This window comes from Hirundo rustica, chromosome 16, assembly GCF_015227805.2.
Source record: "Hirundo rustica isolate bHirRus1 chromosome 16, bHirRus1.pri.v3, whole genome shotgun sequence".
NCBI classification, from domain to species: Eukaryota; Metazoa; Chordata; class Aves; order Passeriformes; family Hirundinidae; genus Hirundo; species Hirundo rustica.
Window position 1 is genome coordinate 7,396,701 of NC_053465.1, and position 17,543 is coordinate 7,414,243.

General features: G+C 57.4%; 1 protein-coding gene across 1 annotated transcript; it reads right to left on the minus strand.

The window, feature by feature from the left end:
* Positions 1 to 249: 249 nt before the first annotated feature.
* DUSP15 (dual specificity phosphatase 15) lies at positions 250 to 13,342 on the minus strand. The gene is made up of 16 exons (XM_058422750.1): positions 12,902 to 13,342; positions 11,341 to 11,374; positions 9,334 to 9,416; positions 8,843 to 8,892; positions 8,168 to 8,242; positions 7,535 to 7,706; positions 7,155 to 7,363; positions 6,401 to 6,462; positions 3,486 to 3,790; positions 2,847 to 3,036; positions 2,606 to 2,646; positions 2,248 to 2,353; positions 1,855 to 1,956; positions 1,378 to 1,773; positions 1,167 to 1,285; positions 250 to 1,061 (listed from the first exon to the last, which is right to left on the minus strand). The coding sequence occupies exons 1-16, from the start codon at positions 12,920 to 12,922 to the stop codon at positions 921 to 923; spliced, it is 2,106 nt and encodes a 701-aa protein (XP_058278733.1). The 5' UTR covers positions 12,923 to 13,342; the 3' UTR covers positions 250 to 920.
* Between the last annotated feature and the right edge of the window lie 4,201 nt (positions 13,343 to 17,543).

Consider the following 17,543-nt stretch of genomic DNA (forward strand, 5'->3'; position numbering starts at 1 on the left):
AGCCCCCGGCTCCCCCGGCCCCTTTTCCCACGGAAGCTTCCCACGATCCGGTTCTCATCCTGCCCTGCTCACGGCAGGAGCAGCTGGGCTCCGGCTGGGCCTGGAGGGAGGCTAAAGGAGGGATGCTGGCAGGACTGAGGGTGCTGCCTGCCCTCAGACACCCGTCTGCCCCCTGCCCACCCCAGTGCCTCAGCCCCTGCCCCAGCCAGGGCTTGTGCTGGATCCTGTGCCGGGTGTCTCTGTTGTGCCAGGTCCCTGCATTGCTCCCAAAACTCTGGGCGCAGCACAGGCCCCAGGAGCCCCATCACACCACTCATGAGCGTAAACTGAGGCACAGGTAGTGACTGCCTTTGGGACAGCCTCCTGTGTTGCCAGGCCAGCAGAGCAGCTAAGAGGAACCTCACTTCTGCTTTCACCCCTGCCAAGGGGCTGGGACAAGGGGCAGGACAGGTCTGGAGCCAGTGCTGGGGCAGGGAGTTGTCTCACACTGTTTCCCTGTGGCTGGGGCCGTGCTGGCTTTGCCCACATTAGGCTCTGTCTGGACTCATCTTCTCCAGCCACTTGTGCCCCACTCGGACCAGCACCAGCCCCCCACACTGATATGAAAACACCACCTTTATTTCTAAGGTTTGCAACGCCGAGTCCTGGCAGCGCAAGGTGCAAGGACAGAGCCAGGTCTGCCCTGGCTTGCTGAACAGGCACGCAACAAATCCCACCTGGGGGATTCCTGGGGAATAAATACAGCAATCACAGGGGCAGCAGCACCTGCCCACCCCAACTAACATCTGTCCTTGTCTGGTCCCGCACACCGTGCACCCTAAGCACTCTGCCTTGGGACATGCAGCTGGAGTGGGGCTATGGAGCTCAGAGCCTCCCACTCTGAGACTTTACGGCAACTGGGCTCTCCTCTCCCACTCGGTTCAGGGCTGGCATAGCTGTTTGAGGAAATGGAGAATGTGGTTGGAGGTGCCAGGGGCACAGGGCTGGGGGGAATTGCAGAGCAGCGTCGGCCTCAAGCGCTGGGCGTGATGGAAGAGCTCCCGTGCGAACACCGGCTCCACCTGTGCAGGCACAGAACGACAGAGGATGGGCACAGGTCCGTGTCCCTGCCTTGCAATGGTCCCTTGTGCCCGCCTCGGGGGTTGCCAGCCCCAGTGGGTACTCACGTGAGCCATGATGAGCTTCTGGAAGGGGTGCCCAGCTCTGGTGGGGTATTCCTCCCCGAAGCACAGGTAGATCTGGTACTGAGGCATGAGCTGCCCGTTGCTCAGGTACTCCCGCACCTCTGCAAGACACCAAACCTGTCAGCCCCCAGCAGCCACACCAGGGCAGGACCTGCCCCTCCTCCTCAGAGGCGCGGCACCTCCGGGGACTTACGCTGTATGTACTGCTGCGTGTCCAGCAGCTTGTAAGTCTTCTCCCTCTCCAGCTTGTTGGGCCAGTTCTTGTGCGGGGCCAGTGGCCCGTTCCAGTACACCCTGCCCTGGCACTGGCGCTTCATGAAGACCCCCTCAGGTGCCACCCACAGCAACACCCCGCGCTCCAGGTGGGGCAAAAGCCTCTCCAGCACGTCGGTCATGCAGGCCACGTGGCCATGGCCACTGAGCACCTGTGGTGGGGGGAACTTTATCTGCTCCATGCAGGAGGGGCCGTAGAGGTGCTCGCCGTTGGCCGGCACGGCAGTGGTGGTGATGCGGCAGCCCTCGGCCGTGCGGGTGGTCACCTCCTTCACCAGGACATCGCAGTAGTACAGGCGGATGTGGAGCCAGCAGTCTGGGGCAAAGGGAGGGTCAGTTCACGGGCAATCTGGGCTGGTGGGGCCATCCAGGGCATTGCCTGCAACATGGCTCCTACCTGAATTGTTGACGTCCTCCACAGGGAGGTAGGACTGGGGTCCAGGAAGAAACTGGCCGTGGGTTGGGTTCCAGCCATAGAAGACTCCCCTCACAAGGTACCCTGGACCAGGGCAGAGATGAGGTGGTAAAAGAATAGGGACAGTTACCCCTAGGGCTCCCAGGCACTCTCCTGGCCCAAGCCCCCGGACCTACACTTCCCACTGAGTTTGCTCAATATTGTGCCTCAATATATCCCCTAAGGGCATGGCTTTGCTGGGGTACAGTGGGAGTTCTCAGACCCTACCTCAATCCCCACAGGTGTTGCCCACACGAGCGACAGGAGAGCAGGATCCTGGCAGAAGCGTGTGCTCCCTGCCCCCAGCCCCATCCCACCGGGAGGGACCCTCCTCACCTCGCTCGGTTGGGTGGCCAGAGAGCCGGAGCTGTGGAGACACGTGGGCACTCTCCAGCACGTCCTTCTGGCTTTCCTCCTTCTTCGGACTCCCTGCAGCACTGCCCTGGGGGTAGGAGCAGCTTTGGTGAGGGCTGAGCTGGCAGTGGGGATCCTGAGCCACCTCCAGCCTCTACCATGGACCCCATAAGCCGGCAGATCCCCTGCCTGGGTGTGGCAGTGCGTGGCACAGGGGACCTTCTCTGATGCCCGTGGGACAAATGCAGGCAGTGTGCAAGCAGGGGAGCAGCTGTTGGGTGAGGGGAGGATTTGAGGGTCCCACCTTCTTCCCTGCCTGGATGGCATAGGGCAGGCTCACCTGCTGGTCCTCACTGCCTGGGGACTGTGTGTCACTGTCCTCTGCAGAGAGCAAGAAAGAACAGATGAACCCCTGGCAAACAGCAGGAACAGCCCCAGGGAAGACAGCCAGTGTCCGGGACACCCAGAGAGGAAGAGGAGTGGGGAGGAAGGGTAACGTCTGTGGGGCACGGGGCTTATACAGGCACGGTTCAGGTATCAACCCCCCATGTGGCACAGGAGGAGGGACGGCAGGGACGTACCTGCATCACAGGCTCTGTCAGTCACGATCTGGTACACCTTGTAAGGCTCGGAGATGTCCAGCTGGCTCCGCTCGGGCACCTCCTGGAAGTCGGTGCTCTTGTTGAGGGCGCAGCGCAGCCGCGTCTTCCAGGTGGAGGGGTCGGCCTTGTCCGTCCCTTCGTGGTACTTCCCCTTGTAGATGGCCCAAGCCTGAGGGACAGGGGGTGCCCTGTGCTGTTGGGGCTGGCACAACCCGACCCCCGGCGCGGCTGTCCAAGGGGGTCCAGCGGGGTATGAGTCCGCCGGGGCAGTGGGGAACCGGGGCTGTGTGTCCCGGGGGTGCGGGGAGCTGCGTGGTGCGGGGTCGCAGGGGCGCACACGGAGCGGGAGCCCCGGGAGTGTGCGGGGAGCTGAGCGGCGTGTGCCAGGGGTGCGCACGGAGCCGAGTCCCAGCGCTGCGCACAGTCAGGTAATGGAGCCCTGGAGGCGCACATGGAGCTCGGCTGCACGGAGCTGGGTGAGCGATTGCGGGGTCCGCACGGAGCTGGGCAGGGGAGACCCTCGGGCGATGGGGAGCCCCGGGAGTGCGCACGGAGCCCGGGGGCCAGCCCCAGGGTCGCTCCTAGGGCCGGGTGGGGACCGCGGGGAGCCCGGGGTACCTTGAAGAGCGCGGCATCCTCCTGTTGCCGGTAATCCTGCTTGGCCGCGTGCTTCCAGGGGATGCGGAAGAGCGTTCGGTGCCGGTTCTCCCAGCGCAGCCCCGGGTACCGGCCGCTGTCGATCTGTGCGATCAGCCACTCCTTCAGCCGCATGGGCGCCCCCAGCTCCGCCATCGCGGCCCGGCGGCGAAACCGAAAGCGGCTCCCGCTTTCACTTTCTCTTTCCTGGCCCACGCCAGAGGGTTCTGGTTGCCCCAAGGCGCGGGGTGGGGGAGGACGGGTCTTAAATTTTTTTCTCTGCTCCACTTTTCCCCACGCGGCAGCGTCAGACATCCGTGTTCAGGAAAAAGTGATGTCGTAATTGAAGGTTACATCAATGAGAAGAGCTGGAACTGGTGCCTCCGGGAGGGACCCCCCCCAAAGAAGGCACCCCCGAGGTTTCAGACCCTCACAGTGTGTGCACCCATGTACGGCAGTGGTGATTTTAGGTCCTTCCCGTTGTTCATTGGCTCCTGCGGAGGCTCTGGGTGATTGACCCCCATCCCGGGAAGTGCCCTTTGTTAGGCAAAGGGTGGGCGCCTGTTCCCGGCTCTTGCCTGGGGCTCCAGCCTTTTCCTGCCGTGCGGAACACAATGTGCCGCTCGCACTGGTAATTTACATACCTAGATACCTGCACTAGGTGTATTTCTCAACACAGGCGCCCTGAACTCGCGGGAGAGGGGCGGGCACATTGCATCCACGGGAGAGGGGACAAGGCACCAGAAGGCACACGGAACTCTCCGGCATCCCTCCCAAATGCTTCCCCTAAATCTGTCAGGTCCCCCACATGCTCCCCAAAGGGGACAAGGGACCCTAATCCCTTTAATTCCTGCTTTGGGGAACCAGCCGGACACGTCCCAGCTCCAGGGGTTGCATCCTCCCGTGGGACCAGCTGCTCACTCACTCCATGGGTGTGGGGAATTGCAGGGAGCTGCGGGAAGAGCACGGGGTTTTCAGGGTGGTGTGAACAGTTCACATGTCCCCATCTCTCAAACCTCTCCTCTGCTCTAATGCTCACATCTGCCTTGTGGGGCTCTGGATGCTGGGTCGAACGGGAAACGGGTGGGAAGGGCGGGTGAGCTGCGCCAAGGGCTGCCGGGACCGGGGTGGGACACATCCTGCACCAGCTCCCCACCGGGGCCCCAGCAGGGCACGGGCTGAGTCACTGGGCCACCCTGAGGTGACACTGGTGTTGGTTCCTCCATCACTGCTGCAGAGTCTCCTGTCACTGTGCGGGGAAAGCCTGCTCCTCTGCCCGGCTGCTGCCCCCCAAGCCTCCTTTTGCAGTCCCCCAGGTCTCCTTTCCTGCTCTGAGTCAGAGAAAGTCACCTCTGGCCAAGAGGAGAAGCGAAGTTCCTGAGAGCTACTGGGGCTGCAAAGTCTCCAAATGAATAATCAGTGGCGGAGAGCCCAGTCCTGGGCTTTCTCAGTGGATGTGAGGACAGGGCACAGCCACGTGGCACAGAGGGCACATGGGGCCACACGGCGCGTAGGAGCGAGCCCCATGGCAGGGGTTTTCTCTCCTTATTGAGCCTCTCCGGGACCCTTTTATCACAAAGTGAAGCCCTAGCACCACCTGTGCCCCGCATCTGGACGAGCTAGGGGGCCACGTTCTGGGAAGAGGGCCTGGGAACTGACCGACAGAGAATCCACATCTCCCCTTTCTGCCCTGGGAAGCAGAGCCATGGTAACGAGGCACTGCACAGCCTCCCAGCGGCTTGCACTGATTACATCCAAGGCCACGAGATAATCGCAGCCGCCGGCTCGTTTGTCAGCCCCAGCCCGCCGGAATAAGTTTTATCGCTTGGCCTTTTATCGGCCGGCCGGGGATTTCATGCGGGGCGGCAGCCGCCTGGTGACGCAGGACCCAGGGGATCTAATTACCCGGGCATCAGCGAGGACGCTCAGGAGCCAGATTCCCCACTGTATTCCTCACCGAGCTTCTCCCTTCCCAGGGAAGGTGAAGCTGCTTAACCCTTAAACTTTTCATGCCAAAATGAGCTTCAAAAGCGAGTCAAACATTAACTCATAGCTGACCCTGCCCTTGTCCGGGTTTTTCCAAGCTGTGTAAACCAGATCTGCCAAAATAAATACATTTTGCTGTGCTGTGGAGCTGAGCTGGAGGGGCCAGGGCCCTGTGTAGTTTACAGTGGGAATGTAATCAGTCCCCTGTGTGGAACAGGGGAATCCCTGGGTGTAAACACCTTGGCATAGGGTGTCCCAGTATGGGAGGGTGCAGCTGTGCAGGGGGCACACATCCATCCCAGGTGCGTGGTCCTGGGCTGCAGCGCTTCCACCCTGCCGGGTGCTGAGGAGGCCAAAGGCTGCTGGAGAGCCTGGCCTGGGGCCAAAGGAGTGGGTAGAGGAGCCTGAAAGGATCTGGGAGGAGAGTGGGATCCCACAGCGGATGGGGCAGGAGCAGTGGGGGATGATGTGGACCCCAGAAATGTGCTCTTAGTCCCAACAGGGACAATGCTGATAACCCAATTGGGCATCCTCAGAATTTTTCCCGCCTGGGACTCTGCTCCAGGAAAAGGTGTAAATGGTACAGGTTGGGGGCTTGTGATACTCAGCTGGTGCCAGGCTTCCAGTACTCCCAGCAGCCAGAGCCAGCAGACTCCTGGACCTGGTGCTCCTGGATCCAGCGTGGAGAGGCTACAGTGAAACAGACTCCAGGTGAGCTCCCACCTGCTGCTCCCAACCTCTCCAGAAGCAGAGCCTGTCCCCAGAGAGCCCTGCCCTGGCATTCACATTTCTGGCCTTCCTTGTCAACCTCCCAGAAGGCAGCAGAGTGAGCCCTGTTCAGACATGCCAGTGTCCCCAGCCCACTCCAGAGAGCGGGCAGCAGCAGCTCCAGACTGATCCCATGCTGGGACCTTCCCCCTTGGCATCCCCAGCCATCACAGGAGAGTCAGACCACAGAGAAGGGTATTTATTACTGGGGGACAATAGAAAGTCTTTAAGCAAAATGGCTTAAGGCTCTGCTCTAGTGAGGTCTGGCCAGGTTAAATGCTTGGTTCCCACCTGTTACAGATTGTGCCCTGGGATAGGTGGGAATGGGGTGCAATGGATTCCTAAAGCTACAGTGCTTGCTCAGGGCTTGTGCTTGGCCAGTCTGGAGCTGGACCCTTGCCTGGGAGCCTGTGTATGTGGCATTACCTGCTGGCACACTGGTGTGTCCCTGCTCCGCAGCCACCTAGATGCTGGGAGCTTGTGCTGCTGGTGGGAAAACCGCTCTGAGGGGAGCACCGGCTCTGCCGTGCACCCTGAGGCCATGCAGTGGGTACCCATGTGCTAAAGCTGCTGCTGGCAACACCTGGGTACTGGCCTGTGGCAGAAGTGACCCCCTCTGTGTTCTGCCCTAAGCAGGAGCCTGCAGTGACCCAGGGGCAGAGACCTGTGTCCCCAGCACACTGGATGTGAAGAAGATGAGCTCAGCATGCGCTGCAAAGCCCAAGAGCGTCCATGAAACCTGCCCAGACACAGGGGCAGCACGTTCCCACCCAGAAGAGAAGGAGCTGGGCTTTGTGCAGGTTCCTGCCCAGTGCTCCCTGTCCCACTGTGCTGCATCTCCTTCTTCTCTCCCAGGCTGTTGGGTGATGCTCACTGCTCTCCCTTGGCTTGGGTCACTTCAGACAAGCCGGGATGCAGGAGAACGTCCTCTTCACCCGCAGCAGGAAGGGACTTGTGCTCCTCATGTCTCTGGCTCTGGGGACCAGTCCTTGCACAGCTCCCTCTGTCCTGGATGTTCCTTCTCTCCCTACTGGCAGCAAGGCCTTTATTTCTTCCTCGTCATTGAAAGGGGATGTCCCATACCTCTGCTTCAGGTGCCTGCGGACCTGGGGAAGGAGCGAGAAGTAAAATATAGTGCTGGTTTACAAGGGCAGGTCCAAGCCTTCCAGCAACAGGAGCAGGGAAGAAACTGAGTCCCCTCAGGACTAATCTTTGCTCTGAGACCCATGGCAGGCTCAGCCAGGGAGCAGGGCATGGGTGGCAGAGGCTCGTCCCACCTTGCGGGCTGCGCTGCCGCCGAACTCGGACAGCTGCTGCCTGAAGCCGGGGTTGGGGTTGGCGACTGGCCGGATGGTTCTGATGGCATCCAACACCTCCTGGCAGCTCAGCTCCGTGACAACCATGACATAGGCAACGACCACGGTGGTACTGCGGGAAATGCCAGCGAGGCTGGCAAGGGAAGGTGCAGAAGGGGTGGTATTAGTGGCACATCCTCACCCCATGCTTGCTTCGTCCTCCACCCCTGTGCCTCAGATACTTCAGTTCTTTTCCAAGGACTTGCTCTCCCAGAGCCCTGACACCTTCCAAGGTCCTGGCCATCAGTGCCTATAAATACCCAGTCCTCTACAGGGAATGGGAGCAGCAGCCACTGCCTAGCTGCCTGCCCCAAACCCCGCTCGTCCCGTGCACTCAGCTGCGGCAAAAAGCTGCCCCAGCTCCAGGACTGCTGGGATCCCGCTGGGTTTGAGTCATAAACCACAGCCAAGGGCAGATCCTGGGTGGGTCCATTGGCACAGAGCCCTCTGGCACAGGCTGGCTTTGATCAGGGGTTGCAGCTAAAGTGAGGGGCTGGGGGCAGTATCTGCTGAGCTGGGGGCGCACAGCAGCGGGAACAGGGCAAGAAGCATTACCAGTGGACGAGGCAGTTCCCTCCATGCAGGCGACACTGATGGATAAAACTGATGCACTCCTTGAAGTGTCTCTTGCTAGCAGGAAAAATAAACCAGACAGAATAAGAACTTCAGTGGTGGAACAGCATTTTTAGCTGCAGGCAGAACAGCCCTGCATGTCTGAGTTGTTTTAGGGGATCTGCCAGCCACTGCTGAGACCTAAGCTGTTCAGCGCTGTTTATTCCCAAGGAAAGGTGGATTTGCCAGCTCAGTTTGTGCTGGGGACACAGAAGGGGACACTGTGCTGGGGATGCACGGGGCTGCCCTGTGACTTGTGTGACTCATGCTGGGGCTGCTCGAATCTCCAGCCACGCCTGTGCCCTTGGCTGGCTCCACACCCTTTATGTGCTCTCCCCTCTCCAGACACTTCCTGGGGGGATGCTTGCTGCTCCTCTCCATGGGTGCTGCAGAGTGGCTGCCTCTCACCTCACCTCGCCCAGGGCTCATACCCTCACAACAGTCACTGAACTGGGATGCTGTTGGGGTCCCCTGCACTGTGGCATCACATTTCCAGCCTGTGGGTCGTCGTGCTTGAGGAGCTGGAGGCAGCACATGGAGGGACTGAGAAGCTGTGAACCCTCATCTCTGTCACCCTCCCATCTCCCTGCACATCCCCAGCCTCCCCAGGGTACTCACATGTTGGCTTCAGGGGTGTCAGGCAGGGGGATGCGGAGGTAGGTAATGTCCTGGAAGACAGAATAGGAACAGGAGAAGATCATGCACTGCAGCCAGGGAGTCATCCATGGTCAGAGCGGGGCTGGCAGTGCCTTTGCTCCTTGCCCAGAGCTGTCTACAGGGTTTTACTTCCCCCACACAGCATCCCCCCTGCATGGGGATGGGGCCACACTCTCCCTGGGGTGAAGGGCAGGGCGAGGGGACACCAGCAACTCGTGGGAGGGGATGGGAAACAAGGAATCTGGAGAGCTGGAAATTGTTTCCCGTCAGTGTTCAAGGCCGGGTTATAGTCACAAGGCAGCCAGTTTCCCATGCTGGGGGGCCGCCCAGCTCCTCTAGGATCAGTTACCAGGGAGAGGTGTACGTGCCATGGGATGCTCAGAGGGGAAAGGAAGATGCAGCACGGAAGGAGCTGCAGGATCCACAGGTTGACATCTGGTGCAGGACCCTACCTTCAGCAAGGGCTGGGGGGATTCATGGATAGAAACGATGTGGGTGATCTTGTTCCGGCTGAGCTGCTCCACATCTTTGGCATCTAAAGGATAAAACTAGACATCAACATGCATTCATTTCCTACCCTTCTCTTCCCACAGCGTTCCCACCCTGCTTCTACAGCCAGCCAGCACACAGAGCCTTGCTCCAGCAGATCGACTGCATCCCACCCCCACATGCAGCAGTGCAGTCATGGGCAAACATGGAAACCTGGAATGCCAATCCTATGATCCCAACCAGAGGCTTTTCCCTGATCCCTTCTCCTTGCTGCTCATGCTGACTGAACCGTTCACACCTGCACAGAAACACTCTGGGTCAGCAGATAATGTCCCTCCAGCCTATACCTGTCCCCACTTTGGGAGGAGACATGTGCCCTACCCACACCTCCTTGAGCAGACACACACGTAGCACTGGGACCTGCTGCAGCCTGAGAGAACTGCTTTATCTTGTGAACTATGGAAGTAGAGCTACAGCAATTTATATCAACTCTGACTTTCTGTAGAAAACACCTGAGCAGTGACTTGCTGGTCTCTGGTCTGCTCTCTCTGCTGTGTGGACAGAAATGGGGTGTCCTTGGCTGTTTGAGGCAATGCCCTGCCTCTCACAAATGCTTCAGCATTCTGGATGTGATCCTGGCCTCTGATCCAGCACAGCAGTTGTTGCACAGGAAGGGGAGCGTGCTTGTCTTGCTGAGCAGCTTCCGAGTGTCTCCCTTTCATGTCACAACCAGCAGATGCAGCAAGCGTGGCCAGAGACGAGGGGAAACATTTCCCCATCTCATCCTTTTGGGTTTCTGAACTTCCACGTAGTATAAAACCTTGGCTCAGGAATCCAGCCCGGGATGTGCTAACGGCATGATGTGAATTGTAATAGGAGTGAGTCTCAAGGGTGATGCTCTGCAGGGAAGCTGTGATCTGTGTGGGGAGGGAGATGGGGACCCTTGCGGGGACTTACATACCTGCCACCTTCCCATCCACCTCGGCAGGCAGTGACAGCAAGTGGTGACACTGGAATCAAGGCTTACTGGTGCTGGAAAAGCTTCCAGTTGGAGGAAATGTCTCTGTGAGCTTAATGTTGCAGGCCTAGAATCTTGTCACCCTGGATTGCCTAGCAGAGTGATGAGGAGTGTTTGGATGGCATTAGGCCTAGGCCCCAGAGCAGAGGCTGCTCACAGGATGAGTCCTGTTCACTCCCCTGATGATCCTGGCAGCTGGGTAGCCTTGTCCCTCTGCTCCCAGCAAGCCACAGCCCCTCCAGCCCAACACAAAGTGCTCCACGGGGCACAGGAGAACAGGGCTGCCACTCCAGTGACATTTCCTTAGCAATTCACACCAGCGGTTTTAAACTTCCACAGTGCTTACAGCAGGAACCAAGCTGGCAAAGGAGCCATCAGGGAGGCAGGAGTACTCATAAATGCTCATTTGTCATGGCAGATGCCAACACTTGGTCATTAACTGTCCCCTTACAATGAAAACTCCTTAAAATAGTGACTTGGTGTGAAAAGGGATGACTCTGCCTCTGGGAAATTCCCTCCTGAGGATGGGCAACTCCCTCTGGCCTCTTGTACAGCTGCAAAACTGGGGAGCATTATCCTGAAATGCCGCAGTCCTGCTCCCTTGTACCCGTGTGGCATCACCAGCTCCTCTGCTCCTGGCACAGGATCCATATTTCCTCCTTGGCTCCTTTCCCCCACGTATCCCAAGAGCTCAGGGCAGCTGCTAAATAAGGAAACCATGCAAAGGCAGGGGTCTCTGCCTTGCTTTTCCCACAGTGTCTTCACTCCCATTACTGCCAACTCAAACTGGGTGACAGAGCAGAGCAGGCCGTGGGTGCAGGCAGAGCAGTGGGCACAGGGTGGTGGGTGCAGGCAGGATGTCAGGCAGCATTTGCAGGCAGGGAGATACCAGCTCAAGCAAGCCCCACTTCCCAGCCAGAGAACATCTCTGCAGCAGCTGGGTTCCACTTACCAACGAAGTTCCCTAGGTAGAGGCCCGGAAGGATCTGTGGGACACAAAGAGAAGTGGCAGTGTGAGCAGAGACCTTGTGCTGTGGTACCCACTGTGCTGGGACCCACGCTGGGAGGCAGTGACCTTGGCTGGAGGGGCCAAAGCTCTGGCACTGACATGACCATCACCAGCCCTGGGATAGGAACAGTGCCGGGGCAGCTGAACCTGTGCATCCCCAGGGCTGCACTGCCCTGGCATCCAGGATGTGGGGCAGGCACCTGCAACTACCTGGCGCTGCACTCTCATGGGCGCTGGGAGCCAGACATGTTTTTTTTTATTGCTCCTCTTGTTTATCATCAATTAGTCCTCCGTTGGGGTTTATTACCTGAGCTCAACAAGTCGCATACACCTTTGCACAGCCTTGGACTATACCCGTGACCTGTGGAAGCCTTGCTGCTCAAGGGATGGGAAAGCAACAGGCACAGAGAAGCTTGTAGGGGATGTAGATGTCCCCCTCCCAGCCCTGAGCTCTGCCCCCCTCACACTGCACTGCAGGAAGCCCATTTCTCACAGCCTAGGCACAGATTGCTCTGGACACCATGCTTCCAGCTCTTTTCCTCTGGGAAATTCCACTTCTCATGATGAAAAGATAATTACTTGACAAGGCCTCTGTTAACAGCACTGCAGATGCAGAAGCAGGACACCTTGCAAACCCTGTCAGCCAGACCTATTTTATATTCTCCCTCACTCACAGCCTGGGCAGTGAGTTCAATCCTGTATCCAGCCAGTTCTCTGCCAGTTTCTCCCTGCAGCAGTATTTGGTGCCCAGGACAGGTGGAGGTGATTTTCACCAGCACAGCTGGACTCACACTTGTCTCACTGCTCACATTTGGAAACGTTTCTCTCGATTGAACAGCTTAAAGAAGGGTGGTTTTTTGTGATTCCTGCGATTTTAGATCAATTTCCTATCGACGGGGTGCCTTTAACTCGCAGCTGCTGCACTGAGAGGAGCGGGTGGGAGAGCGCCAGTTAGCAAGGGCAGCTCCCAAGGGCAGGACACTGAACCATGAATAAACAGCATGTGCCTGTCCCCAGCACCCTGCTGACCCGCTCCTCAGAGGAGAAAACGGGGCAGCACGTAAATAAAACAGTGCCCATCCTCTCTGCCCGTGATGCCGAACCCCACGCACAGCCAAGCCCCGCTGAGCAGGGAGTGTGGGACCACCAGGCTCGGGGTCACACAGGGCTCCCAGCGTGTGCTTGGTGCTTTTTCCTTGGGATTAAAGATGTCGGGAAAAGTTCCCCCCTTCCTTGAAGGAACTCGCTGTGACCTCTGCCCTCCACCCCCCCACACCCCGGGCAGCTGTCCCAGCGCAGTGTCCCTGCCTGTTTCACCTCCGGCGTTGCTTTGCCGGCAGATAAACAAAGAGCCGAGCCCTGTGTCGGACCCGGTGCCGGCAGGTGAAACGCCACTTGGCACGGCAGAGGCAGCCGCCAGGTAAGGGTCTCCCACCTCCGGCACCGGCCGAGCCGCCCGGGCACGGCCGAACTGCAGAGCAGCCGCCCCAGCGCTCCCCGTTACCTGGCTCATGCCGTTCCCCATGGCCGACGGCGGGCGCCGGGGGTGGGGACGGGACGCGAGTGTCCTTGTCCCCAATGCTGCCGTCCTCCCCGTCCCCGGGCGCAGCTGCCGTCCCCGCTGCCTGGTGGGGTTCTCGTCATGAAGAGCTTGGCTCCCCCGGGATCGCCGCTCGTTCCCAGCGCGGCGAGGCCGGGCCGGTGTCTGTGCCGGGACAGAGGGGATCGCGGCCGCCGTCCTCCGCGGCTCCTGCCGAGGCCCTTCCCCGGCTGCTCCGGCGCTGCCGCGCACCGGCTGCTGCCTGGCCGGGAGCAGACAAAGGAGGAGAAACTCCCCCCCTGCGCCGTGGCGTGGGAGCACGGGGCCGCGCTGGCTGCCGCCTGTCGCCGCTGCCCGCGGCCGCACAAGGCTGCACTGTTGGGAGAAGAACAAAACCTTTGTCCCGACCCATCAAGGAAGGTCTGTGCGGCCGCGCGGCGAAGCGCCCGGCGGCGTGCCCACCCCTGCCCACGCCATGCCCACTCCCGCATGCACCATACCTATCCCTGCCCTGCCCGCAGCCTGCCCACCCCTGCCTGCACCGCGCCTCCCCCTGCCCTGCCCGCTCCGAGCCCACCCCTGCCCGTGCCCACCTGCAGCCAGGTGCCGCGGGATCCCTGCCCTGCCCGGGGGGCTGCGGGAGCGTCCCGGGGACTTTGGCGGGGCCGCAGGACGGGCAGTGCCAGCGAGGAGCAGGGCCGAGGGGTTTCGCAGCACCGCCTGTCGCCGCCAGCCCGCAGCGGGGGCCAGGCCGGGGGTCGCGGGGGGATCGGGCCGGGGGCTCTGCGGGCCGTGTGGGGCTGCGGGTGCCCAGAGCGCCCCCTGGCGCGCAGCCGCGCCGTTGCCATGGGGACGGGCGCGGCCTCCCTCAGGCGGGCGGGGGTCGGGGGTCGGGGGTCGCGGCCCAGCTCCGAGCGGGGCCCGGAGGGTTCCCGCTGGGCTCCCGGTGGGATCCTGGAGGGCTCCCGGCTCTGTATCTCAATCCTTGCACATCCCCGAGGCAGCATGTTAAATCCTATATGCTCTGTGTGCAGGTGAGGGGCAAGGTTGCCCCTCACTCCCCAAGCCTTCCGCAGTGTGTGGGGAGTATGGTTGGTACCTATGGGCAGGTTTAGGTGTTACAGGTATAACAGAATTAATTATGCTAGAAAAGACTTCTGAGATCATGGGGTCCAACCTATGACTGGACACCACCTTGTCAACCAGAGCAGGGCACTGGGTGCCACTCCAGTCTTTCCATAAACACCTCCAGGGACGGTGATTCCACCACCTCCCTGGGCAGCCCATTGCAATGTATAAACAGCTACAGCCCTGTCCTCTCCTGGGCGATGTCCCCTGCATCACACTGGCTGAGGGGGATGTGATCCCACTGGGAGCCTTAGCCCTCACCAGCCAAGGCATTTGAGCAGCCTGGTCTGGTGGAAGTGCCCCTGCCCATGGAAAGGGGCTGGAATAGGATGAGCTTTTAAGGTCCCTCCCAACCCAAACCAGTCTGTGACTCTGTGGAGGGAGGTTGAGGGTGGTTTGTAACACCCTCAGAGTTGATCAGTGGTGGTTCAGGAGTGGCTGAGCTGCTGCAGGGTCACTGTCGAAGGCTGCCTGCCCTGGAGAGGGGGACGCTGGCTGCACAGGAAAGCTACAGCAGGAATGGTGGAACATGGATTTTAGGACTTGCCCTGGCTCCAGTGTTCATGCAGAGAGACAGAAAATTGAAATTGATCCTCTTCTTCCACAAAGAAAAAGCAGTTCTCATTGTTATCCATATTTATTTTTTTTCCTCTCAGAATATGTGGTGCAGTTGATCCCCAGAAGCTTCTCAAGGGCAATTAAAGCAAGTCATACTGTGGGAGCGTTTGTTGTGCTGAATCTTGTATTTCTCTTTCTACCCAGCTGAGTCAGAACAGCTGCTTAGCAAAGGATCTGAAGAGGTTTCGGAAGCAGTTAGAAAGGGAAGCGGGAAAGCCTCAGGCAAGAAAATGTGTCTTTATTCTGAAGACCCTCAAAATGCCTTCAGAGTACTATTTGTTTGTGGAAGAATTTTGCAAGAACCCTGGCATCACTTGAGTTATGTAACTGGTAAGTGTGTGCTCTCCCAAGGAAACTGAGAGATGAATGGGTGCCTTCGTTCTTCAGAGGGAGAGGAAAACATGCAGGAAACCCACAGGAAGACTTGGGCAGAGCAAGGTAACATGGAGCATCTGTGCTCTGGCAGGTTCCTGATCAACATGTACCACCAAAACACTGGTTCTTGTGTAAGAGTTTATTTCAGCAGCCAAAAGTCAGCTCAGTTTATTTGTAGAGCCAAAGTTAACTCAGTAGTGAAGATATAAAGTGCAGAGCTCTGTGTGGAGGAACAGACTGTGCTCCCAGGGGTTCTGGCTGTGGGGTTATGGCTGAGTTCATGCTATGAAATCTTTCAGTTCAGCTGCAGGTGTGCAAGAAGGTGGATGTGTGTGCAGGACAGGTGGCTAATTGGGCTTCTGGTTAACGAGCATTAGGGCAGCCCCCAAAGATGGAGCTGTGAAAACATCTGTTTGGATTTAGGGAAATCCCATTGTGTTAGATCTCAAGCCTGGTGGAATTCCATCCTGAGAATGTGAAGAAATTACGGGAGACTCCATTATCACAGAAGCCCAGAGTGGTTTGGGTTGGAGGGGATCTTAAAGTTCATCTCGTTCTATCCCCCTGCCATGGGCAGAGACAACTTCTACTAGACCAGGCTGCTCAAAGCCCTGTCCAATCTGGCCTTGAACACTTCTGGGAAGGGCTATCCATTACCAGTCTGGAGCGCAAGCTGGGGTGAATTTGGTTGGCATGAACTTGTCTCTGCCCTGCTGGTAGAGAAGGGCAACCTTATGCTCCGAGTCACATTTGTTCCCCCAAACCTGGAGCTGTGCTGAACACCGCAGCTTCCACTTCAGCTGGTGATCTGGGGATTAAGGAAAAATTGTGTTTCCTTTAGAAATTCTGACAATACCATGGGACACTGAGAAATGCCTTGCCTGTGCCAGAGGATTCAAGCCATTTAACAACCTGAGTGTTGTGCTGTGGTGCATAATTAAAAACACACCCCTGCGAATGAGCAGTTCCTCTGTTTTGTGCAGCAGGTCTGGTGAGGAGGCTGGGACAGGAGGATTTGTCTTACCCTTGTGAGAAGTGACTGGGAGGTAATTATGCAAACTAACTCGTGAATTACAACCAGGAGGATAGCAGCTAGTGATTATCTAACTCTACAAATGGGAAGTGTTAATTGGCAACAAAACCCTTATATTTTAAGCTGATTTTATGCCCCACGACCTCAATTAGCATGGTAAATAACCACAACACGGTAAATAAGGATATATGAAGGGCCTGTGATTACTGAAATTATACCAACAACTTAAATAGATTGTGGCTGACCTCAAAACTTGCAGGCAAGTAAAAATAAACTCCATGATACTCCTTCTGTTGGTCTGTATTCTGGAGCAGCCCCATGTTGTGATGCCCCAGGTTGCTGCTCCCACAGTCAGAGGCAGTAGTAGGTCAGGATGTGCCCAGTGCCACATCCTGGGGCTGGAGGAAGCTGGACCTGTGCAGCAGTGTGCTGCTGTGCTCCTTGGGTGCTTTATCTGGGCTACTCCTCACCCTCTTTTATGCAATGTGCAGCCTAGGCTGTCATCAGGATTTTTCTGCTCATTTGCCATAGCTCCCCAACATCTTTTTTTTCTTTCCTGCTTAATTAAGTTCTTCTGTAACATACACAAATTTAAAATGGGACTTAAAATTCCCAACAACATATGTTGCGTTACGTATATTTCTGGAAGCGTGTGACAGAGTTTGTTTATTTGGTGCCATGGGAGTTCCCCATAGGCTGCCTGCTCTGCCTTTCCTCCAGGAATCCTCCAAACACAAATATGAGGGGGTTTTTGTTGAATCTCCCTGCCCCCATAACCTTAAATAAACATGCTTGCACATGAGCAGCTGATGAATCAGGTTATGCAGGTCTTCTGCACTGAAATTCTGGAAAACTGCAGGAAATGCTAACATTAAAGCCACTAAGTCTGCTCTTCCATCTGTAGGCTGGCAAGTCACAAGGTGGGGGAATGTTCCTGAAAACTGAAATGTATAATTGACTGAAGAAGGTGAGAATGACTGTATTTTCTTTGGGACTATCCAACAGGCATTTTGTTCTTTTGCTCTTTTTTCATCCTCTCCTTCTGCCGGTGCTTGGTCTGTTCTCCCATGCCACCCTCCTGCCACATTCCTTCACCATTCTCCAGGGTAACAACAAAGGTTTTTACAATGGATTTTCCCAAATGGCTGGATACTTTCTTTGGGATCTGATTTTTTTTTACACTTTATGTGCATATTTATGTATAAACATCTAATCTCAGGTACATCTAACACTAGGCAGCAACTGGATTATATTATCATATATATAATATACATATGTTTTATAACATATTTATACTATATATTCTTTGAGTGGTCCTGCACATGGCCAGGAGTTGGACTTAGATCCTTGTAGGTCCCTTTCAAGTCAGGATTTTCTAAGATTCCAGCAGGGTAAGAAAAGTACTGTGCAGTTCTACTGCTTGGTATTAGAGGCATCAGATGAACCTTGTCA

Bases quoted from the DNA above. Each gene is read 5' to 3' on its own strand.
- DUSP15 (XM_058422750.1), bottom strand. From the start codon at position 12,922: ATGGGGAACGGCATGAGCCAG. The intron at 8,243-8,842 runs GTGAGTACCCTG...TTTTCCTGCTAG, and splicing joins GACACCCCTGAAGCCAACAT to CAAGAGACACTTCAAGGAGT. The intron at 1,062-1,166 runs GTGAGTACCCAC...GTGCCTGCACAG, and splicing joins AGAAGCTCATCATGGCTCAC to GTGGAGCCGGTGTTCGCACG.